General features: G+C 43.1%; 2 protein-coding genes and 1 non-coding gene across 10 annotated transcripts in view; 1 reads left to right on the forward strand and 2 right to left on the reverse strand.

Annotated features, from left to right (window-relative positions):
* Window positions 1–787: 787 nt before the first annotated feature.
* CDC6 (cell division cycle 6) lies at window positions 788–14,446 on the reverse strand. Of its 3 annotated transcripts, none has more exons than XM_038547383.1 (12): window positions 14,216–14,445; window positions 13,189–13,376; window positions 11,943–12,224; window positions 11,619–11,818; window positions 11,188–11,363; window positions 10,677–10,783; window positions 9,911–10,050; window positions 8,268–8,368; window positions 7,059–7,123; window positions 3,429–3,631; window positions 2,254–2,394; window positions 788–1,714 (listed from the first exon to the last, which is right to left on the reverse strand). In XM_038547383.1, exons 2-12 carry the CDS (start codon window positions 13,361–13,363, stop codon window positions 1,625–1,627), a joined length of 1,680 nt encoding a protein of 559 aa, XP_038403311.1. In that variant the 5' UTR covers window positions 13,364–13,376; window positions 14,216–14,445; the 3' UTR covers window positions 788–1,624. The 3 variants fall into 3 exon arrangements, with proteins under 3 accessions (XP_038403311.1, XP_038403310.1, XP_038403312.1); XM_038547382.1 differs by having other exon boundaries at window positions 14,234–14,442; XM_038547384.1 differs by lacking the exon at window positions 788–1,714 and adding an exon at window positions 1,752–1,899 and having other exon boundaries at window positions 14,234–14,446.
* Window positions 6,150–6,257, forward strand: LOC119873542. The gene has a single exon (XR_005365039.1). It is a non-coding gene; the product is annotated as a U6 spliceosomal RNA (small nuclear RNA).
* A 3,236-nt stretch (window positions 14,447–17,682) lies between the features above and the next one.
* Window positions 17,683–23,426, reverse strand: part of WIPF2 (WAS/WASL interacting protein family member 2) — a 52,604-nt gene continuing 46,860 nt past the window's right edge. For all 6 annotated transcript variants that reach the window (XM_038547385.1, XM_038547388.1, XM_038547387.1 and 3 more), the window contains 2 exons: window positions 23,019–23,120; window positions 17,683–22,585 (listed from right to left, as the gene is read on the reverse strand). In XM_038547385.1, coding sequence (XP_038403313.1) covers window positions 22,545–22,585; window positions 23,019–23,120 — 143 coding nt within the window. In that variant the 3' untranslated portion in view covers window positions 17,683–22,544. The remainder of the gene's footprint in view (window positions 22,586–23,018; window positions 23,121–23,426) is intronic.

The raw sequence follows: 23,426 nt of genomic DNA on the forward strand, positions 1-23,426 counted from the left end.
ATAAAATGTAATTTAAATCAAGCCTCGCATCTGTTCTCAATCCCATTCAGGCTCTGCTTTCCATCAGCCTTCGGACAATCTTTGCAATTATGCTTGTTAACCCTTGTAGCCCCAGACGCTCTCGGGCTTCTAGGTATGAAACCATTTTCCACTCACAAGTGACCCTCAGAGGGAGTGAGTGCTATAGGAAAGGTGAGAGGGCGAGAAGGACACTCAGACTAGTCTGCAGACCCTGCTCTGCCACACCCGCGGCTGGCTGGTGTTCATTTCAGAGGGCTGTGTGTCCTTCTTCTATCCCATACCATCTGCTGTAGCCCAGATCACATTGCAAGGATACAGTGGGCAGCATGAATGAAACAGTGGCCAACAGATCATTTGTACAATATCAAGTTCCTAAATTCAAGTCATGTCAGAAGCAAAAGAGCTGGGAGAAGCATAGACTTGGTCACGGGCTCTCAGACCATTCCTATCACACATGGCTGGCATTCCAGGCATCTGCTTGAGTTATGAAAGTATAGCCATCTCCTCAAAAGAGCAAACTTAGGTTTTCCCCCCCTCCCCTCTAAACTACCCCAGCCTCATGCCTGTACTTTTAAGGCAGCCAGTGTGTTATAATAGTGCCCTCTGGTGTCCCCCTCACAAGTTACCATCGAATGCCTTTGGAAATCAAACCCAGGAAAGGGAAGATTTGAGTGGCCATATGGATTAATTTATCTAATAAGACTGGAAAATTCTGAGGTTTAGATGAAAATCCAAACCCAAATAAAGGACTCTGGAAACAAGTGGCTTCATCTGAGGGCAGCTAAGACTATGCAACAGTTTGGGGAGAAATTTTTACATTGTCTGCTGAAAAGTCTGAGGTCTCTTGAAATGTGAATGCTTAAAAAGACAAAGAATGCAACTTGGAAATAAATATATTCACAGTCCATAGTTACATTCCTTTTACCACCCCCACAACCTTGGCAGTGTCCAAGAAACTCAATGAGTCTTTAAAACATCACAATGTGGATGTGCAACGTGAACACAGTATACTCCAAAAAGAAAAAAAGTCTTTGAGCAAAGTGTCCTCCAGATCTCCATGTAGACTTGCTTATTTTCCTGGAACATCCTTTTTCATTCTTTTTACTCTAGCCCCAAAGTTCTTTAAAATACACCAATGTTTGAAGAAACTAAGAGGTAAGTACAGGCAACATTCCACAGCATAAATCCTGACTATATACTGTAACACAAGCATATTGATTAGAGACATACAGGAGGTGGAGGTAGTGAATATAATTAAAAAGAATCTACTTGGTAATTTTTAATGCATTAAAATAAGGCCCAAAATCATTGTTCTGTGCTAATATTCATGAATCAATAGATTAAAATTTATCAGTTTCACATTTAAAAAGCTAGTATTTCGGGGCACCTGGCAGGCTCAGTCAGAAGAGCATGCCACTTTCGTTAGAGCCCCATGTTGGGTGTACAGATTACTTAAAATGAAATAAAATCTTAAAAAAAAAAAAAGTCATATTTGTTTTCAGACCTGCAGACTTGAATGCATAAAGTACTAAAATGAAGACTCCAGAGCTCTTTAAATGCCAGCTGGATACTTTCAGGTAGCATATTAGTATAAAAAAAGAATTTAAGGCAATCCAGTAGCTAAGATATTTCCAATTAAAGCTTTGTCTTTTAGGGCATGCTCTACTTCCTTCTCTTCAATCTTCAAAGACACCTGGAGGAAGAGAAAAGGACTTTTCATGGTGGAGAACTCACAAAAGCCAAGTTTTTATTACATAAACTTCTATCACGTTGAACTTTTGTCCCAAGAGGCAGGCAAGTTAAACACTGCTTTGTCAATGGTCTGCAGAAAATACCTCATTCATACCAAGTCCCATCCTCCCAGATCTTCAACGCTACCTACCAAAAAAAAAAAAAAAAAAAGTTTACCTAACTGTGGTCATATTTAAATCTTTACTTTAGCAAAAAAAGATAAGCTCCAAAACAGGACAATTAAAAGCATTATCACAAAGAAGCGGTTAGGGGCAGCCCAGGTGGCTCAGCAGTTTAGTGCCTGCCGTTGGCCGGGGTGGTGATCCTGGAGACCCAGAATCGAGTCCCATGTCCCATGAAGACTCCCTGCATGGGGCCTGCTTCTCCTGCTTGTGTCTCTGCCTTTTTCTCTGCATCTCTCTGTGTCTCTCATGGATAAATAAATATAATCTTAAAAAAAAAAAAAAAAAAAAAAAAAGAAGAAGAAGCAGTTAGTTGTACCTTTGTGAAGCGGGTTTCCTTGTTTTTCTTTAATCCTAAAATGCCCCTGGCCTCCAAGAGTCCTGAAAGTGACAAACACTCGGACTGGTCCACAGCTGCCACCTGCTGTTTGCGACAGACGTTACTATAGGCTTCGTATAACTGGAAGGAAGAAGGGAGAACAAACGTTGTTGAAAAGTTCTACCTCTTGTAACCTTATAATTTTGTTTAAAAGTGTGAATTTGCGGGCAGCCCTGGTGGTGCAGTGGTTTAGCGCTGCCTGCAGCCCGGGGCATGATCCTGGAGACCCTGGATGGAGTCCCATGTCGGGCTCTCTGCATGGAGCCTGCTTCTCCCTCGGCCTGTGTCTCTGCCTTTCTCTCTCTCTGTGTCTCTATGAATAAATAAATAAAATCTTAAAAAAAAAAAAAGGTGTGAATTTGCATTTATAAGTTATCCGAAAACCCCAATTTTCCCTCTTTTTAAAAATTTTTAAAAGATTTTACTTATTTATTCATGAGAGACTGAGAGAGAGAGAGAAAGAGAGAGAGAGGCAGAGAGACAGGTAGAGGGAGAAGCAGGCTCCTTGTAGTGAGCCCAATGTGGGACTTGATCCCCAGATCAGGATCACACCCTGACCTGAAGGCAGATGCTCAACCGCTGAGCCACCCAAGCATCCCCTTCTTTTCAATAAAATCCTTGAACAGGGGGTGCCTGAGTGGCTCAGTGGTTGAACATCTGCCTTGGGCTCAGGATGTGATCCTGGGGTCCTGGGACCATGTCCCACATTGGGCTCCCTACAGGGAGCCTGCTTCTCCCTCTACCAATGTCTCTGCCTCTCTCTCTATGTCTCTCATCGATAAATAAATAAAATCTTAAAAAAAAAAAAAAAAAGATCCTTGAACAGGCTTTTTGTAGATATTGCCAAAACCTCTACTGGAAAGCAGGAGCAGGAGCTGTATATACTTTATAGGGAGAGGGAGAAATGAAGGGGAGGAGATGAATGGAAAATTCTTAACCACAACCCAAGGGAAATAAAGTCAGTTGCCTTTTATATGGGACCAGTATTTGTTCTTACTGTTAAAAACCCATTCTTAATTCCTATCAGCTAAAGCATAATAGGCCATTTGGACAATATTTGCTCTGCAAAGCATTCTCATCCACTCCAGTTCCATCTGCTGAGATTCTCCACTCACCTTCCCCAGAGTGACCTCTTTGATTTTCAGCTGCCGGATCAAGAGGAGCAAAGAGCAGACCAAGATCTTCTGCTGAAGAGGGAAGGAATCTTGTGCTCCTTCTTTGCTCAAAGTCATTCTGTTACCATCAACTTCTGAGATGACTTGGGAAATGTGAATAAGACCAACCCGCTTGGGAACCAGTGACTCAGAGGGTGATGTGCCTAAAAAGTAAATAAATCAAGCTTCATTAGATTTTTAAAATATCATACATATTGAGACAGATGATACTAAATTTTAGTTGGAGGAAATTCAAGTGCTGTCATGAGGTAGCAAAGCAGAGGTTCCAATTCTATAACTCTAAGTCAAAGGATGAAAGTGCTATCTTCAGAAAGATGATGGCTTGGAAAACAGGGTTATCCTTTTTCTGCACAGAATGATGGGCTGTTTTGTCCTATAGAATGCCATTTAATGTCAGAGAGACAAAATCCACCTCATGAAAGAATAAGGACTAGACAGAGAACTACTGTATTCTGCCTCAGAAATTCTCAGTATCTTGAAGATGAAAAAGAAGAGAACCTTGAAGTAAAGAGGATTGTGCCTAGTAATTAAGAAAGGTAAAAAAGTTGTAAGAATTACCTAATACTTTCAAATGAGTGGCTAAATGTGGACAATAAAGTGAATCCTACATAAGTCCTCTAGATAGCTTCCCCAAATGACCTTTGAGGTTTGGTTCACTTGCCTAAGACGATCTACAATAGAGCAACACTTGAGAAAATGTCATTGGATATCTTAGCAGATAGCACCATCTGAGAGGCCGGAGGTTGGGGAGCTGCCAACAAGATGCCTAGTACTATGGCCTCATTGTTTGGAGATGCATGAATTGCAAGACAGAGGAGGGATTTGCTGTAACAACCTTTGCCTAAATTACTTCCTCAGACCATGTGCAGTTGCCCCAAAGAAATTTACTTCTATTTCATTACCATAACCAGGATGCTAACGGTAGTGGAAAAACTAGAGATCACTGATTAAGTAGCAGAATCTTAAAAGCTGAAAGGAATTTAGAGGTCTCTTCTTGCTCCCTACCCCAACAATTTCAACTAGTGGCCATCTATCCAGTTTTTGTTTGAATATTTTTTTAAGATTTTATTAATTTATTCATGAGAGACAGAAAGAGAGAGAGAGGCAGAGAGAGAGAGAGAGGCAGAGAGAAGTAGGCTCCATGCAGGGAGCCTGACGTGGGACTCCCTGGGTCTCCAGGATCAGGCCCTGGGCTGAAGGTGGCGCTAGACCACTGAGACACCAGGCTGCCCTGTTTGAATACTTTCAAAGCTAGGGAACCCACCTACACGTCAAAGAAGCCCAGTAAGCACTTTTTATTAGAAAGTGCCAGTCTTGGGGTGCCTGAGTGGCTCATTTGGTTAAGCATAGACTCTTGATTTTGGCTCAGGTCATGATCTCAGGATCATGAGATTGAGCCCCCCCCCCAGCATGGAGCCTGCTTAAAATTCTCTCTCCCTCTGCCCCTCCCCACTTGTAGGCTCCCACGAAAAGAAAGGAAAGAAAGAAAAGAAAGAAAAGAAAGAAAAGAAAGAAAAGAAAGAAAAGAAAGAAAAGAAAGAAAGAAAGAAAGAAAGAAAGAAAGAAAGAAAGAAAAGAAGAAGAAAGAAAGAAGAAAGAAAGAAAGAAAGAAAGAAGAAAGAAAAGAAGAAGAAGAAAGAAGAAAGAAAGAAGAAAGAAAGAAAAGAAAGAAAGAAAGAAAGAAAGAAAGAAAGAAAGAAAGAAAGAAAAAAAAAAAAAAAAGAGCCTTTTTATATTTAGTTGAAGTAAGCCTCCGTATAGCTTTCTAGAACCATCAAAAGCTAATCACACATACCAGAGGTCAAAGACAGGTATTAGGTTAGTCTAATAATTTATGCCAGAAACTTACAACCTCCTTTAGCTACGTGTGTGCCAGTGGTGCTCACAAGGGTACTGACAAGCCTAAATGTCATTGGTAGGGGACAAAGGAATAATTTGAAAAGTTAAAGAGAAAGCAGTATCTCATCTATATCTGTATCACCTGCCATCAGCCTAAGCACTGAAATATTTTTATTAATTATTTTTCAACAAATTGATGAGAAAGAAAAGAAGAAAGAAAAGGAAATAAAAAAGAAAAGAATAGAAAGAAGGAAAGATGTTTTCTGTGGAACTATAATGTTAGAAACAATTTTTGATAACTCTCAACCAGTGCAGGAGTGAAAGAGGAAAGAAACAATCAAATCAGACTGTCCTGTTTCTAAAGATTAACACTGAATATTAAATACCAACAAGATATGTAGTTCATGGCCATTTTACTTCTGCCATGACTAAAAGAACAGGCTAACAGAAAGGAAAATTAATTTCATTTTATTTTTTTTAAAAGAATTTATTTATTTATTCATGACAGACAGAGAGAGAGAGAGACAGAGACACAGGCAGAGGCAGAAGCAGGCTCCATGCAGGGAGTCTGACGTGGGACTGGATCCCAGGTCTCCAGGATCACGCCCCGGGCCAAAGCCATCGCCAAACCACTGGGCCACCTGGGCTGCCCAGGAAAATTAATTTTATCATTTTTATAACTGCCCACTGTAGCAATATCATCTTTGTACCTCCACCTTCCTAGACTTGTCTAAAGGCTTGAGATATCACATGTTGAACTGGATTCTTTCACTGTCTGACTGACTTACTTTCCTCTCACCTATATCAAGACCTAAAGTGAGTGTGCTAGCTTCGGCAGCACATATACTAAAAATTGGAATGATACAGAGAAGATTAGCATGGCCTCTGTGCAAGGATGACATGCAAATACGTGAAGCATTCCATATTTTTTTAAATTTTATTTATTTATTCATGAGAGACACACAGAGAGAGGCACAGACACAGGCAGAGGGAGAAGCAGGCTCCATTCCATGCAGGGAGCCTGACATGGGACTCGATCCCAGGTCTCCAGGACCACACCCGAGACTGAAGGTGGCGTTAAGCCACTGAGCCACCTGGGCTGCCCGCATTCCATATTTTTGGGTAACTGAGGAGGGCACTTGATGGCATGAGCATTGGGTGTTATATTATATGTTGGCAAATCAAACTTCAATAAAAACAAAACAAAACAAAAAGACCTAAAGTGAACGCCATACAAGAACCCAGAGGGAAACTGATCAAGCCTTACTGCCTACAATTTTCATTTCCAGAGCTCAGAAAGAAAACTTGGGACACCTGGGTGGCTCAGTGGTTGAGCAACTGCCTTGGGCCCAGGGCGTGATCCTGGGGTCCCGGGATCAAGTCCCACATCGGGCTCCCTGCATGGAGCCTGCTTCTCTCTGTCTGTTGTCTCTGCCTCTCTCTGTGTGTGTCTCTCATGAATAAATAAATAAAATATTAAAAAAAAAAAAGAAAACTTATCATGACCTAACCATTTATGTAATACACTAGGGAACTCGTTTTCACCAATGCATGGACTATAGCACAGACAGGCCAGATTGAAGTAAAGTAGATGAAACTGACAAAAAAGACAGACAAATAGAAAAGGGTAAGTGTGGATTTAACTATGTTCATTTCATCTTTCTACCTCTTTTCTCAGAAAAGTTAAGCTTCCAATTATAAAGGAAGATGGGAAAGAGATAAACTACTTACATTCAGACAGCGGTTTGAGGACAGTCTGGCTTTTGACATCCGACTCTACAATTTCAATAGCTCTCCTATACAAAAAATTTCTGAAATTAATTTAGGCTGAGCCAAACCAAACACCACACCAAACCACCAAGCTCAAAAACAGACACATGTTTTATAATTTTAAAGACCCCAAACAAAACTTGGTTATGTCTCAGCTAAAGGGGACTTAGTTGCCTTGAAATAATTCATGGACTAGGGAATCCGAGAAACTTTCAACACTATATAGTTTCCTCTTATAGATGCCAAGTAGGTCATCATACATTAAGCCAATAATAACATTTTGAAAGAGGAAAAAATGTCATGGATAGGAGAGAGGATATGTGGGTGGGTGACTGCCTACAGAGAGCCAGTACCACCCATACACACTGGACCTAAAAAGGAGTCCTCAGTTCTATATACATATATGTGTAGGCTAAACCACACCAGCCTACATGACTATTGCTCATAGCTGCAGTCTTTACTCAAGTAGTTTGCTGACTAGGGGAAACTTTGAAATCCAGGATCATGCCATCTAGCAATAGGAAGAGCTTACTCTCCCACTGCTGTCTCCAAAGCACTGTGCCCACAGGAAGCCATAAGCCAGACCTGGATCTTTTGCATGGCAGGCAGTAGGGGGAGGTTAGACCAGCGGGCCTGCACAGCAAGTATCATTTTAATGGACCCAGTGTCCCTACTGGGAAGGAAGAAATTTCATCAGTCAGCACAGAGGCTTTCCCCAGCAGGAGAGGCAGAGGATGGGAAGGGAGAGAGGTCTGGAGTACAAGTGTGGGGGACCACCAACTGGAGGAAGGGGTGCTCACAAAAGCAAAGGAAGGGAAAAAAGTCTAAAGGCAAAGATGGTTCAGGTCCATAAATAAACCTGCTTGAGACCAGCTAATGGAAAAGTAAACTGGAGTCTTTTTTAATACAAATGTAATTAACCAATCTATAATCACCACAGGGAGTGCCAGCAACATCTCATTTGTTTCTCCCTCTGTAGGTAATGGACTGATAATGTTTCAGACATTAACACGGTGGAAATGCAGAGCTCCCCACTGAGAAACAAGTCCTCCTTTCTGAGTGTAAAAAGTGGCAGAATGCAGCCTCTTAAGCCACATTCACTTGAGTTACATGAGACAATTAACAGCATTTCTTTTTTTAATAAAAGCAGCCAACAGTGCCATAACTCACCTGCAAACATCTAGCGCTTTTCGAACGTCTCCTGAAAGAGCAGAGACTTTTCGGGCACAGAACTGAATGGCAGCATTATCCAGAACCTGAGCTCTAGATACCTTTGGACAAGACATAGAAGATGACAGCATAAACTATATATGAGACTCCCCTTCTCTGTAATTTAGGTCCCAGACATAAATATTTTCACATTAAGTCTAAACTTGACTGGCCATCCTTTAGGGTCCAAGAGAGAAAAATTTATGCATTTATACATTTTGTAGGCATGTGGTAGAAGCTCAGGAATGGGGGGGGGGGGGGAGAGCAACCAGAAATTAGCAAAATGAATAAAATAAAATCTATTTGGTCATTTTCAAAAGAAAGTTTTCTCAAAGGCCCCATTTTTACAGGCCATTATAAAACTATTGAGAGGTGCCTCGCTGGCAGTTGGAAGAGCATGCGAGTCTTGATCTTGGGGTAATGAGCTTGAGCCTCACATTGGGCGTAGAGATTACTAAAAAATGGGAGGCCTGTGTGGCTCAGCGGCTGAGCATCTGCCTTTGGCCCAGGGCGTGATCCCAGAGTTCTGGAATCGAGTCCCACATTGGGCTCCCTGTGGGGAGCCTGCTTCTTCCTCTGACTAAGCCTCTGCCTCTCTCTGTGTCTCTCATGAATAAAGAACATCTTTAAAAAAAAAGAGAGAGAGAGAGAGAGATTGCTAAAAGCAAATAAACTTAAAAAGTGTCCATACAAAAGCGGGGAGAGGGAAGGAGCAGGGGGAAGAGCAGAGGGAGAATCAGACTCTACACTGAGTGTGCAACCCAATACAGAGCCCAGCATGGGGCTTGAACTCACAACCCTGAGATCAAGATCTGAGCTGAGGGATGCCTGGGTGGCTCAGTGGTTGAGCATCTGTCTTTGGCTCACGTCTTCATCCTGGGGTCCCCGCACTGGGCTCACCACAGGGAGCCTGCTTCTCCCTCTGCCTATGTCTCTGCCTCTCTGTGTCTCTCATGAATAAATAAATAAAATCCTAAAAAAAAAAAAAAAAAAAAAAAAAAAAAAACCAAACCCCAAGCTGAAATCAATAGTGGGATGCTTAACTGACTGAGCAACCAAGGCCTCTCTGATTTTTGTTCCAACAGTGAGGCATCCAATAAATGGAGCCTTGAGTGGAAATTCATATAAAAATGTTCTCAATATTGGGGGATCCCTGGGTGGTTCGGCGGTTTGGTGCCTGCCTTCAGCCCAGGGCGTGATCCTGGAGTCCCAGGATTGAGTCCCACGTCCGACTCCCTGCATGGAGCCAGCTTCTCCCTCTGCCTGTATCTCTGCCTCTCTCTGTGTTTCTCATGAATGGATAAATAAAATCTTTGGGGGAAAAAAAATGTTCTCACTATGGCCCACAGTAACTCCCTGCTGAGGAAAGCAATCTAAGCAAAAAATAAAAAATTTTAAGTAAGCTCCACACCCATTGTGGAGCCCAGTGTGGGGCTTGAACTCACACCCCTAAGACTGAGATCTGAGCTGAGATCAAGAGTCAGATCCTCAACTGACTGAGCCACCCAGGCGCCCCTCTAAGCAAAAATATTTTAGGACTGTTAGGTTTCCCCACCAGAGGTGATCCAAGGGACACATAATGTGGTACAATGGGGGGCACTTACCAGATCAAGCCGCTCCTGCAAGATAGTAGCTATCTGATTTTTGGTATAAGGTGGGAAGTTCAACAGCTGCGGCTTACATTTTTCTCTAGCTTGAAGCCTCGGCAGAATTCTGTCCGTGAGATCTAGAGTGTTAGCAATACCTAAGGAGGAGATAAATACTACCAATCATCACAGTCAAATCATCTCAAAGGAAAACTAAACCCTTTGAAAGCTGAACACAACTTCCAATTATAAGCCAGCATTCTGTCACTTATCACCCCACCCCCACCCCAATACTTATTAGGTAAGATAGACACAGTCATTTTAGAATGTTCTTTCCTTTTTTTTTTTTTGGTGGGAATGTTCTTTTCAAGTTAGGTTTAGAACTGTTCACTGATAAGCAGGACCAGATACTCCAAAAGTCAACTTTTTCTGAAATGAAGTGTTACTTCATTTCTATTCAAATTTAACAAAACTGATTTTAGGTTAAAACTACTATTATTTTATAGTAACTTTTTCTTGTTTTTAAAAAGATTTTATTTATTTATTCATGAGAGATACACAGAGAGCCTGATGTAGGACTCAATCCCAGGACTCCAGGATCCCAGGACTCCAGGATCACGCCCTGAGCCGAAGGCACACCTCAACTGCTGTGTCACCCAGGTGTCCCAGTAACTTTTTCATCTTGATAAGAAAGCAGAAAGCTTAAGATGAAATAGGTGATAAGACGAAGAGATTAAAAAAAGAATTCTTTAGACCCATCCTGTAACAGCAACTGAGTACTAACCAATCAGCACCAATCGAGAATTGCTTAGCCAGGGCCATTCAAACAGTGTGTACAATACATCCTGCCCTTTGCTGTCCAGCTGATCCACCTCATCCAACACCAACACACTAGGTATAGAGAGAAACAATTAGCATCCATGTTCACCTTTCTAACTCTCCAATCTGTTAGATCTGGGCTGACTCCAGCTCATATTCCTACAACTGACACCAGTTTGAAGGTCATTATCTGTCCTTTCTCCAGTCCCTGTTACAATGATACCCCCACCATCGCACAAGTAATATACAGGTTTTTCAAACAATTAGTTTCAGAACATTTTTTTTTCCAATTTAAAATTAGGAGGTGTATTTTTCCTCTTTCTTTCCTTTTAAGCATATGTAACCACCTCTTGTACAGCAAATATAGGAAATGTTCTTTTCTTGTACAAACTGATAAATTCAAGAGACTAGATTGTGAGTCTGTGGGCAGCAGACTTCGCAGATTTTCACAGAACATGCAGCAGAGCAGTACTTACATCATGGGGCCCTTCTCTGCAGTCATATGGTTTTCCAGTTTCTTCATCATGTCCCTCCCAGCTGGCCTGGATACTTCTTCCTGACAAATCTCCTGAGCAATAGCTGGGAATACAGCCTGGGCATTCCTTAAGGACATGCAATTCAGCATGATAGTTTTAAAGTCTTTCAGTTCCTTCTAGAAAAATGCAAACATGAGAGATATTTAGCCCTCAGATAAAAGTTTTGATAGGACCTGAAAATGTCGTTGAGGAGTTAACATTATATAAAAGAATAATCTGCTCTCCTTTTGTTTGGAAAGATTTAGACAATAAAACTAAAAACATCTTATTTGAGGGAAGACTGAAATCCCCTAAGCACATCTACCTTTCTTAACCCTTAATAACCAAGTGTCATTTTAGCAAGACCATCATATTTCAGACTCTCCGTGTACCTCAAGGTCTTGCAGAATTCGGCTTAAGCAGGCAGTTTTTCCAGTTCCAGGAGCACCAGAAAGATAAAGACTTCCGGCTTTTTTCCCACAGATGTGCTCCCTCAGGAAATTCCTGATGACATTCATCTCCTTTTCCCTGGCAGGCAGCCGATCCGGGACAGCTGTATGGAGGACCAGCTTTGCTTGCTGGTAGCAAGTGCCTGTGTCAGACGTGAAAAGACAATTAGAGACAACAGAGGTGACTGAGAAGATCCACCGGGTTTCGTTTGGAGTCACCAGCCTTGTTGACCAGGCTGCGCTAAAAGTTGCCATGTAAGAACGAACCTTCTTGTTTGAACAGTCTCACACATGCAGGTTCTTTCTCCAGTGGACATCTCTGTTCAGGATTTGTTGTGACCTCTTGATCTTTTCGAACCGAGGAGTGGGTTTTGTTTTGGTGAGCTCTGGCTTGTTCTCTTTTGCTAGGAGACTTAATTGTCAGCTGATTGTCAAATACCAATCTGCGTCCCTTAGGTGAACCAGAGCAAGGGGGGCCATTCTCTTTCTTGCCTTGCTTTGGTGGAGAACAGGGTGGTAAATGAGGAGTGTTGCACAGATTGTCATCACCTGAAATATAGTAAAATCAAAATATGATCATCCATAGTAGTGGATACTAAAAGGACTTGCAAAGATCTCTGCTTTTCCCAGAAAGAGGCAAATTTCTATAGTCAAAACCACCAAAACAGAACCTCTCAGCTAGAAGCACATATTGGCCACCAGATGGCACTACTGAACGTAACAACCATTTGGTAGAAAGCAAAGGGGTTTAGTGGAATGAAAATTGTTCTAAAACAAGGTTTCCCATCTTGGCACCATTGAGATTGTGGACCAAATAATTCTTACGGAGGGCTGTCCTGTGCATTGTAGAATGTTTAGCAGATCCCTGGCCTTTATCCACTATACCAGTAGCACTCCCTCAGTTGTGACATCCAAAAATGTCTCCAGATACTGCCACATCACGCTTTATTTTGTTTAAAAACAAATGATCTGGGGATCCCTGGGTGGCTCAGCGGTTTAGCGCCTGCCTTTGGCCCGGGGTGTGATCCTGGAGTCCCGGGATCGAGTCCCACATCATGCTCCCTGCATAGAGCCTGCTTCTGCTTCTGAAAGTGTCTCTCATGAATAAATAAATAAAATCTTAAACAAACAAACAAAAAACAAATGATCTGAAACAAAAAAGGACTACCAACCAGTGTTCTAAAACAAGAAAAATAAAATAAAAAAAATAAAACAAGAATATCACTGCTTCTATTAATTTCACCACCAATGAGATGAGAGCTTCAGAATAGCTAACTGCCAAGTCATTTAAAACAATGACAGAACTAAGTTCAAAATTAAGGAATTGAAGATCAGAACTGTGAAACAGTGGCTTCACTCTGAAGTTCAGTAAATGAACTCGACATCCATTCTGAAAATAACCAAAGTGCACAATGTGGTCTTAACTGAACTTTGGAAGCTGCTTCAAAGAATGAGGCATCAGAGGTCAACAACTACAGGTCGAAATGTTGTACTTAAATGATGGATAGCTTACCCAAACGTTTTCTGGGGCTGAGAGGCAAAATTTTTACACAAGAACGGCGTGTGGCCTGGACATTGGTCAGTTCTAGTTTGGTGTCATCAGAGTTTTTAGCTTTGTTCAATGTCTGAGACTGCTTCTTTTTTGGAAATCTGATGGTAGCCTGTGACTGGGATCGGGTTTGAGGCATGATGGCAACACAGCTGGGTACAAAAAAAGATAATGGGACAGCCAGTCAATATGTAAAAGTCAAGGAAAATAGCTAACATGGAATTTATATCGATGAGCAACATTCCAATAAATTATAACAAGATTTTAGCATTTAGTTCTGCTTCACAGCCAAATCTGAGCAATAATAACACTTGCTGTCTACCTACTAGGTGTAACACCTACTAGGTGTTGTTATAAGCATTTTAGTTTTATTCTTTTTTTAAAAAAGGAATCTCTACACCCAATGTGGGGCTGGAACTGGGGACCCTGAGATCCTGAGTCCCATGCTCTACCGACTGAGCCAGCCCAGGGCCCCTTAGGCACTCACTAAGCACTCTTATTATCCTTATTTTACAGATGAGAAAACTCAGAGGCACAGAGGCCCAAAGCCATAGCAAACCAGGCATTCTGGCTCCAGAGCCCAAGTTCTTCACCACTTGAGTGATGCAATAAGAAGTTGATCTTAACAGATATGTGCAGTACTTTGAATTCCCTCCCTCACGGGGTGTGGCGTTATCACCAGCTTAGTCCAGCACCCTGCCACATTTGCAGTCCTCCCTCCGCCCGGCACTCGGTCCCCACTCCACACCCTAGCAATCCCACCCTGGGACGTCTCCCTCCTACAACAGTCAGCCCCTTTACTCCACGCACGACTGCCAGCCGACTCCCTTCCCTCACCCGACATCAGATCTCCAACCTCCGGCGACCTGAGCTCTTTTCCCCTCATTTCACCTCGGGCCTCAAGGAAGGCAGCGGCCCTCGCCATAGCCCCTCTCCCAATTCCGCTGCCTCCCAGACCCTAGGCCTCCCCGAGGAATCCTCTCCTCTCCACCTGACAAGGCTGAGTCACCTCAGTGCCGGCTCTTCCTCACGTCTCTCGCACACGGTTTCAAGGATTCTTCAGGTCAAGCTTCCGAATGAACTACACACCAGCAGCAGAAATGGCCCAGTCGCGCTCGCGCCAAATCTGCAGAGACGCAGCTTTGCCGCCTCCCGCCAAAGGCCGGCCAGGCTTCTGATTGGTTGTCGCTAGAGCGCCGCGCGCCTTGGCCAACGCCCCCTCCTTCGCGTCCGGTCCAGCCGGAAAGACCACAACCAATAAGAGAGCCCCAGGTCTCCGAGCTACCTTGAGGCCACGCCCACCGAGCTGGGAACGGGCGGGGCGGGGGGACTCTACATCCGGGGCTTCCGCGGGAAGACGCAAGGTTACGGAGGGAGAGATTCTGGGTAAAGGCGAACCAGAATCGCCGCAAGGAGTGGCGGGAGTCGTAGTCTAAGCTGCAGGCGACTCTGTTTCCACGCCCTTCTTTCCACGGTAGGTACGGAGATGTGGTTGCCCCTGGTCACTGTCAAACCAATCCATTTTCATTACCCTAATGGGATACATTTTCAGAGAGCTACCACTTAACACCTATGATTTGGGGGGCGGCTCTGGCTGTCAAGCAGGATACTAGGCGCTTATTTATCTCATGTTCAACCCTGCAAAACACAAATCGAACGTGTGGAGGGTTAATTAGAGGTCATAGCATCTTGGCAGTGAAAAGCCTGGGACCTAGATTTCCTGATACTCAAACCAATTTTTTTTTTTTGTCAAGTTCTATATACATAAAGAAATGCACTACACTTCATCTCAGCATCCCCCTGATTTATGTTTCAAAAGTAAGAAATAGGACCAGGTCTTTGCTTTTGTTAAAAATAAAAATAATTTTCTGTGCACCTTCTCCTTAATTCCATTAATCCACACATTGTGGGTTGAGAGAATTATGGCCTTTTAATTTTAAAACCTTGTTTTATGGCTAAACACTAGGGTTTCAAGGCCAGAGAAGACCGCTATAGAAGAGGCAAGCTGAGCTTTTAATGAAAAATATAAATTAGAGCAGTAATTTACAGGCCAGCTTCCAAAGCTAATAACCTAGCTAAACCTCAGGTTACCTTGAAGGCCAAAACCCAATTCTAGATGATGCCAAGCATTTATCTTTCATCCTTCCGTTTCAAATGAAATAGAACAATGAAGCTGAGAAATAGGAAAACAATGCTATTACAATCGTCAGTTAATTGTAGTTAGCTCATACAGGAGATAAGAGCAAATCCTGAGTGTTCAAGTATGCCAGGGACTGAGCTCAAGTATTTTACCTATACAACCTTATTCTCACAAGCACTGCATTAAGTTGGTATTATTTTCATTTTGCAAAGGAGGAAACTGAAATGGGTTGAGTAAATTTGCCCAAGGTCACACAACCAGTAAATGGAAGAGCTGGCATTTGAACTCAGGAAGTCTGACAGGAGCTCAAACACTTGACCACTTAAACATAGGAAGAGGTATTAGACAGATGCAGGTCCTAAACAGGAAGCCTTCTGTGTACTTCTAAATTGGAAGAGATGTGAAAATATAAAATAAAATAATAAAATAAATAAAATAAAATAAAAATAAATTGGGAGATGGGGGCTCCTGGCTGGCTCAGTAGGAGAAACAGGCAACTCTTGATCTTGGCGTTATGAGTTTGAGCCTTACTGGGGTGTAAAGATCACTTAAAGCTTTAAAAATAACAGGAAGAGATGGTGAGGGAGCACATTTTGGGAAGACTCTCTAGGAGCTGAAAACTACAACATAGTTTAGCTGCCTTGAATGAGAAAAGTGTTACCATAGAACAGAGGCTTTTCAACCAGATGGTATGTCTGATCTCTTAATGGAGCAACAGATCCCAGGAAGCTCATATATTTTGATAACCTGGGCGACTAAAAACCATCCTTACTAACCTGAAATGGTATCTGACCAGCTTTATGGGATAGTAAAAACCTCCCTCAGTTACAGTGGCTAGAGGGAGCCCAGGAAGCAATGGGTACTTCATATGCATCCTGGAGCCTAAGAAAACACTCACCAGGGGATCCCTAGGTGGCTCAGCGGTTTAGCGCCTGCCTTTAGCCCAGGGAATGATCCTGGAATCCCGGGATCAAGTCCCACGTGAAGCTCCCTGCATGGGGCCTGCTTCTCCCTCTGCCTGTGTATCTGCCTCTCTGTCTCTCATGAATAAATAAATAAAATCCAGAAAGAAAACAAAGAAAAGAAAAGAAAAAAGAAAGAAAACACTCACCAGGAAGAAAAATACTGGTCCAGTATAAGCCTACAAGAATAAATGACCACTGTGGAAGCAGGCAGAAAATCCTAGAAGGTCCGGGTTGAAAGGTCTCTACCTGGTTACTGACATGAAACTCTCCCTTTCCAATATTACAGAAGTTTCTTGCTTCTGGACCTCTGACCTTGCTATTTCCTGTTGGGAATGCCACACGCCATCCGCCTTCCCTAAAGCCTTTTAATAACTTACATAGGTTTCTCTTGGTAGTAGCTACCCTGAAGTGTTCTGCTAGACTCTGAGCTCCTTGGAGGCAGAGACCAGTCTAGCCATCTTTATATCACAGGTGCCTGGCATAAAGTATGCAATAAATGCTTGCTGCAGGAATGGAAAGGACATTCCTGCCAAGTGGATTTCCACCTTTTTCTTTTTTTTTTTAGATTTTTTAAAGATTTTATTTATTTATTCATGAGAGACAGAGAGAGAGGCAGAGATACAGGCAGAGGGAGCAGGCCCCACGCAGGGAACCTGATGTGGGACTCGATCTTGGGACTCCAGGATTACGCCCTGGGCCGAAGGCAGGCACTAAACCGCTGAGCCACCCAGGGATCCCGATTTCCACCTTTTTCATGAATATTTTTTGCAGCTGGATAGCATATAGTCCTTTATTTTATTTTATTTATTTTATTTATTTTTTTAGCATATAGTCCTTTAAATCTCACACTAGGAGATTAAACCTAGGAGAAAATGAATCCAATTACGTGTAAAAGTGATCCAGACTGGGCTCCAGTGATGTCAGACACAAAGCAGTTCTCTGTAGTTATCCTCTCAGGTGGTTAGGATCCTGAGGTTGATATTTTAGTTCTCTTACCTCTGTCTGCAGAGTAATGGGAAGTCAGAGACGGGCAGCATCTTTGCAGCAAGTCACAGTTTGTGGCTGGGCTGGGCCAGGAAATACTTAAACAGGCACATTCACAGTAAGCAGCTGTGTCTCACTAATAGTGAGAGTTGACAAACTGCTGTCCTTATCACCTGCTAACTGATACACAGTATCATGAGGGAAGGAATCAAATCACACTGGAAGGACCTGCTCAACATCCTTTTGTGTACGCACACACAAACTAGCAATACCACCCCAATAGGATAGAGACACCTTACAGGTTTAGGAAGTTGAGGGTCATTCAGGCAAGCTCCGTTTGAGGGCTATTTAAAGTCACAGGAGGAACAATTAAATCAATAAATAGGTAGTTTATTAATCATATTAATAACAATGATGGATCAAATAATCAGGGATTCAGCCAATCTGGCAAGTATGGATGAAAATGAAAGGAGGCCTTTCCCCCCCCTCCCTCTCATAGGTTTTTATATCTAAATTATGTGAAAGTGATTCATATACACACACCCATTATGAATCAGTATGGGAAAGAATTTCAAGCCTGATGATGAAAGTGCAAGGTGAGCTCATTAAGTCTTAGTGGTGACTATGTCAGCTGACCACAGTAAGCAGAGAATGTCTGGTTCAGTTCTTACACCCCAAGTCAAAGTTCAAGAAAGCCAGCCAAGATTGCAACTGCAACATAAAAAGCAGGGGAGAAAAAAAGCCAACACCCACAATAAAAATAGACACATTGTCTATTCTACCCCCACCTCTTCTTCCATACTCAGTGGGAGAATCTGCCATGCAACACAGAAAGAATCCTAAGACATGTAAGGAGAGGACACAAGGCCAGAGCATCCTGAGTCCCCTGAAATCATGGGCAATGATAAGGTAGGTGGCAAACATAAATGATGACCAAAGCTATCGTATCAGAATCACCCAGATGAGCATGGTTAATGGGAACTGTGATATACAAAATATGGCAGGAGGGAGGAGGGAAGACCTCTGATCCCTGGGAGGCTGCAGATGCTTCTGCCCAAGTCAGTGTAACTACCTTCTTAGAGGTTCTAAAGTCACTATACTCCCCAGAAGCAACAAATTTTCTCCCCTCTCTATGCCACCACTGGAGGCAGTGTTCCAGACAAGAGTACACAGTTTTCAGGTTTTTGTTTTTGTTTTTAAAGCAAGGTTTAATTAAACTGCACAGCATCCAGAAGAAAGAAATGTACCAAAGAATCCAACCTGAGACCAGATTATACATTGTAGAGAGGTGTTGGGGGAGGGGGGAATCACTGCTTATTGGGAGAGGGAGCACTGTAATTGGAATATAACTCCAAAATAAATCATACAATAAATTATTTTTTTAAAGAAAATAAACTGACCCACATGCAAAGATGGACGGACAGACGGACACACACACACACACGCACGCACACTGCACACATCATTCTAGTCTTTTATTCAGTGTTGACTAGGACATCCATGCTGGTCCCCGTGGGAAAAGACAAGGTTAGACATGAGAAAAGAAGGCTTGGCTCCTCTGCCACCAGTGGAATGAGATTTAAGACAATTAGAAAACCCACTAAGTTGTGAGAAACAAGAGTAGAAAGAAGGAAACAGTTATCAAGGAAGATTTTAATTGCTTCAAAGAGAGAGGAAGAGAGCACAGAAATCTAACACAAGTAAAGGCACAATGACCGTGGAGTTGAATGGAACCAAATCCTTCCTTCAGTTAAACAGTTATCCTTCTTTTTGTATGTTTTGAAGGTGACTGTAGTTTTGTTTTATTTAGCTTTTAAGAGATGAGTCTTGAAGGCAGAGTTGTAACACCTTCCATTCCCTAAATCAAGGTGGCTTACAGAAAGCCACCTTGACCACATTGCCAGGGACTGAGATTCTGTAGGGAAAGAAAGGCTACAACTGGAATGTGAAGAATTGGATTTGCAGTTGATTGTAGGTTGGGTTTCCAGAAGGACAGACAGCTCAGTGTAGTGCCATCAAAGGGCCTTAGATGCCCTATACTCCACCCGCAGAGTTTTGCAGAAGGAAAGGACCCTGGAGTCACATTTTCCCCCACTCCCATAAGCACTCAGCCTACAGATTATTTCAAGTGATCAGGAGAATTAAAACACACCCCAACCCTGAGTTGCTCTGTAGCAAGTCTATTTACAAATTTTTCTCACCTCTCCCTGGAGGTAAATCTGGATTTCAAGTTGGGAAGCTGTGGGGTGAAGGGATGCCCCCAGTGCAACGGTTAGTGGCTAGTCTTGCCTTGGCCAGCATCCTAGTGGCTGGGATGCATTTCTGGAGACAGCAGCCTCACATCCATCAGGTGGGGTAGCCCTAAGTACCCTCACTCTGGGCTATGAGGATGATGGGGCTCTGCAGCTGGAGAAAATCCCCACAAAAGAAAAACCCACACCTGGAATATCAAAGTGATTTGATCCAGGTTTGATGACCGAAGAAAGGGGGGGGGAGGGGTTATCTAGCTCATTTAAAAACCTGGAAGCCACTGTTATGCTTCCTAGAAAGGGTGGAAAAAACCATTAAGTTTTTCCCACTAGAGAAAAACATCATAAAACCAAACACACACAAGGGCTTCTAACACAGCTTCCTGATGCTTAGTTGGGCAATGTCTCTTCCTTCTGGGAGGGAATAAGGGGGCTAATGGGACTGGGTAAGAGTCTCAACATGAGACCACCCAATCTTCCACCGAAGAGACGACATTCCCACAAGCAGATAAAATGAGCAGTTTAAAAGGTGAGAAGTTTTAGTGCTCTTGCAGGCAGCCCACCTTAAATCTATATTACAAGCTTTTTACAACATACAAAATAGATCAATAACTATAAGGATCACATTCCCATTCTTCAATAGTAAATATACACGATATTAAATCTGTTATTAACAGAGGGACCAAATAATGTATAAGGCAAAGACATTTAAATAGGTACTGTGCCATCAATATGCTCTCAAGAAGAAAATCCCTCTGATTAGATCTAGGCCCAGGCCTTTTTTCATGAGGCCAAGAAAATGAGAATACAACCAATACCCATGTGACACAGTCCAAAATGCTGGGGAGTACGAAGGGCAGCAGGTCACAGAGGAGGAAGGTATCAGCCCCAATGAAAAGCTGGGGTTTGGCTTTTACTTGTGATACTTGTTTTGATGCTCTATGTTGGAGTAAAGGGGGGGGGGAGATATACTTTGATAATATTGTACAAAAGGCATCAACTCCCATTTCAAAAATAAATGGGAAGACTTCACAGTCCAAGTTCAGAAACTGGTCAGCATCTCCCCTGGAACTCTGCTGCAGGATTAACTCTTGTACTCTCTCTTTCCCTTCACTCATGCGTGGTCTTAGCACTACTGACTTCAGGATGCTGGGGATACTGCTGAGAGATAACTGCTAACAGATTTGAAAATAAAAACAATGAAGAAAATGATCAGAAAAGGTTTGGTGACAGACCTCATCATGGTTTGTCCCAAGAGTCGATGTTATCCAGGGGATGGCAAAGAATAGCAAGGATAGCATACCCTGTACAAACAACCCAAGTCCAGAGCTCTCCCATCTTGCACGGGAAGACTTGGGTTTCACTGGGCACCATGCACAGATCCTTGGTCTGTGACCCAACAGACTGGAGAGGTCCCTAAGGCAATTTAAGCCTGTGATGTACCTGGTGAAAATTTTTAATTGACTTCCCCATTCATTTTGAGGAAAAGCCCTGGCTCCTCCTCTGCTCTCACTCCAAAGCTTTGAGCAGTCTCTGCACTTGGCAAGAGTTGTAGCAAACTGAACATCCCATCTGTAGAGCCCAGGAGCCATTCTGCTGTTGGAGAATGGTGAAGTCCCCCATCCCACCATCCAAGCTCAGTTCCAACCTAGACTGGAACCCTCTGTGCCCTTCAACTATGACCTGGAAGACAAAGAAACATATTGCTGGCTACCAAGGAAGAACAACTGGACTGAGGCACACCTTACCAAAGCCTTTGTGCTTCCTGGCACAGAGGAATTTTTGACTATCCCCATAAGCTTCCTCACCCTTCTCTATTCTGCTGTGTTAACCCCTGCAGTCTCACAAAGGAAAGACTAGTGGAAGAAGGAACATGAAGAACCTGCTCAGTCAGATGGGCCATGAACTTTGGAACAAGCAGGCCTTAAAGTCCTTCACAGCCCACAGGGCTGACCCCTTCCACGAGGTGCTTCACTCTTCCCTTGTCATCCTGGGGCACCCATCAGGGGCTGAAGTCTCTAAGCAGGACTAAAAAGGCCAATGGCCTTCACGGCTAGTCAGAAAAGACTAAGTGGTGTCAAGGCCATTGCCCTATCTTTCCATCTCCCACTGCAGGTTTCTGGAGTTTGTCAATCTATAATGAATGAAAGTGACTTTTCACTTGCAGGGATAGGCAGTGCAGAGAGGAAAAAACAGCCCTCAGCCTCACTACCCTGAGGAAACAGGCAAATGGGCAGGGAGTCCCAGAGGACACAAATGGCTCCTGGTCCCTTTGCTGCAGAGAAACTCACTAGCTCTAAAAGGGTCCCCAGTTTATTTCACCCTCTCTTTTTATTAGATGTTTAGTTCAACTGATTAGTATTTAGTGTTTCTAGTATCCAACTTCTCCCTGGGGTGATGGCATGGGGTGGGGTGAGAGCAAAACCAAAATACCCTTAAGAAGAAAACAGACCCATTTCTTTGCCCTTTCTTCAAACTTGACCTTTAAAACAGATCACTTCTCTGCAAATTCCTTTCCTGTTTCGCTAAAAATGTCCACTCTCTAGAAGTCCTGGCTGTGCCAGCCTCCTAAATGAGGAAATATAATATTCCTGCCATGCTTCCCCCACAGTGGGTAGGAGAAAGTAGGAGTACCATTCTCCACCCTGCCCCAACAATAAGTTCATTCATCACAAGGCACCTTTCCCCAAGAGGAAAGCAGGAGACATGGAAGCTTTTTCCTCATCTGGCTAGCAGGACTTGCAAGAAGACGGATGGATACAGGGTTTGAGACCCTACTGTCAATACAAAGAGTCCAATCACCAAGTCTAGAGACGAGATGCATAGATGGAGGTGAGTGGGGAGGACGCTTGGTGTCTAGAGGTGGGTTGCACTGGAGAAACACGTCAGGAGCTCTCATGCAGGTTTCAGGGGAATGGAAGGGACCATCTGAGCAGAGGAGAGGGTCCATCCTTTTCCTGAGGAACAGGACCAAGCCAGGCTTCACCTGAGAATGGGTGGCAGAGGTGGGGCTCCACGGGCAGCTGAAAAATATAAAAATAAAATCCACATACATGAGGTCAATGATCAAACCCTGAATAACCCAAACATTCCTGAAATGAGAGGCTCCTTAAGCTAACCTTTAGATTTTAGGAACTGATTTTGTTGTCTCCTTGTTTTTTTAAGAAAACACAGATGAGGGACACCTGAGTGGCTCAGTGGTTGAGCATCTGTCTTCAGCTCAGGTCATGATCCTGGAGTCCTGGGATCAAGTCCCACATCGGGCTCCCTGTGAGGAGCCTGCTTCTCCCTCTGCCTATGTCTCTGCCTCTCTGTGTCTCTCATGAATAAATAAATAAAATCTTAATTATTTTTTTAAAACGCAGATGAGGAAAAGCAAATTTTAATCTAAGAAAAATACACCAATTCTACTTTCTATGGAATTATGGAAAAACTTTCATAGACTACTCTTCTCACCTCGGTTTGTTTTGCTGGGATATATTCTCTGAAAGTGTTTATACTCTTCTGGAGCAGGAAAGTCTTCTACTGGATGAAAAGAATACTTTGACTCAAAATCATCTAGGAAAGGAACAGAATATTAAGTCACATCACCCTTCCTTGTGCTCTCACATACCCTGTACCACTTCTGCCCCTCCCCTTGCTAATCTCCCTCACATTCTGATGGACCACAAGGACCTCCCTGGCCCACTAACCCAGGGTTCCTGAGGCCAGTAACAGGATCTTTCAATGCACCTTACACACACAGAGGATGTGCTCAGAGGCTCTTACATTAAGGAATGAGTCTTTGGGATCCCTGGGTGGCGCAGCGGTTTGGCGCCTGCCTTTGGCCCAGGGCGCGATCCTGGAGACCCGGGATCGAATCCC

This window comes from Canis lupus, chromosome 9, assembly GCF_011100685.1.
Source record: "Canis lupus familiaris isolate Mischka breed German Shepherd chromosome 9, alternate assembly UU_Cfam_GSD_1.0, whole genome shotgun sequence".
Classification (NCBI taxonomy): Eukaryota; Metazoa; Chordata; class Mammalia; order Carnivora; family Canidae; genus Canis; species Canis lupus.

Excerpts from the sequence above, each read along its gene's own strand:
- CDC6 (XM_038547383.1), bottom strand. The coding sequence starts at position 13,363 with ATGCCTCAAACCCGATCCCAGTCACAGGCTACCATCAGATTTCCAAAA. Across the intron at positions 10,051-10,676 it reads TTCTCGATTGGTGCTGATTG|GTATTGCTAACACTCTAGAT; the intron begins GTTAGTACTCAG and ends TCTCCTCCTTAG. Across the intron at positions 1,715-2,253 it reads AGGAAACCCGCTTCACAAAG|GTGTCTTTGAAGATTGAAGA; the intron begins GTACAACTAACT and ends CTCTTCCTCCAG.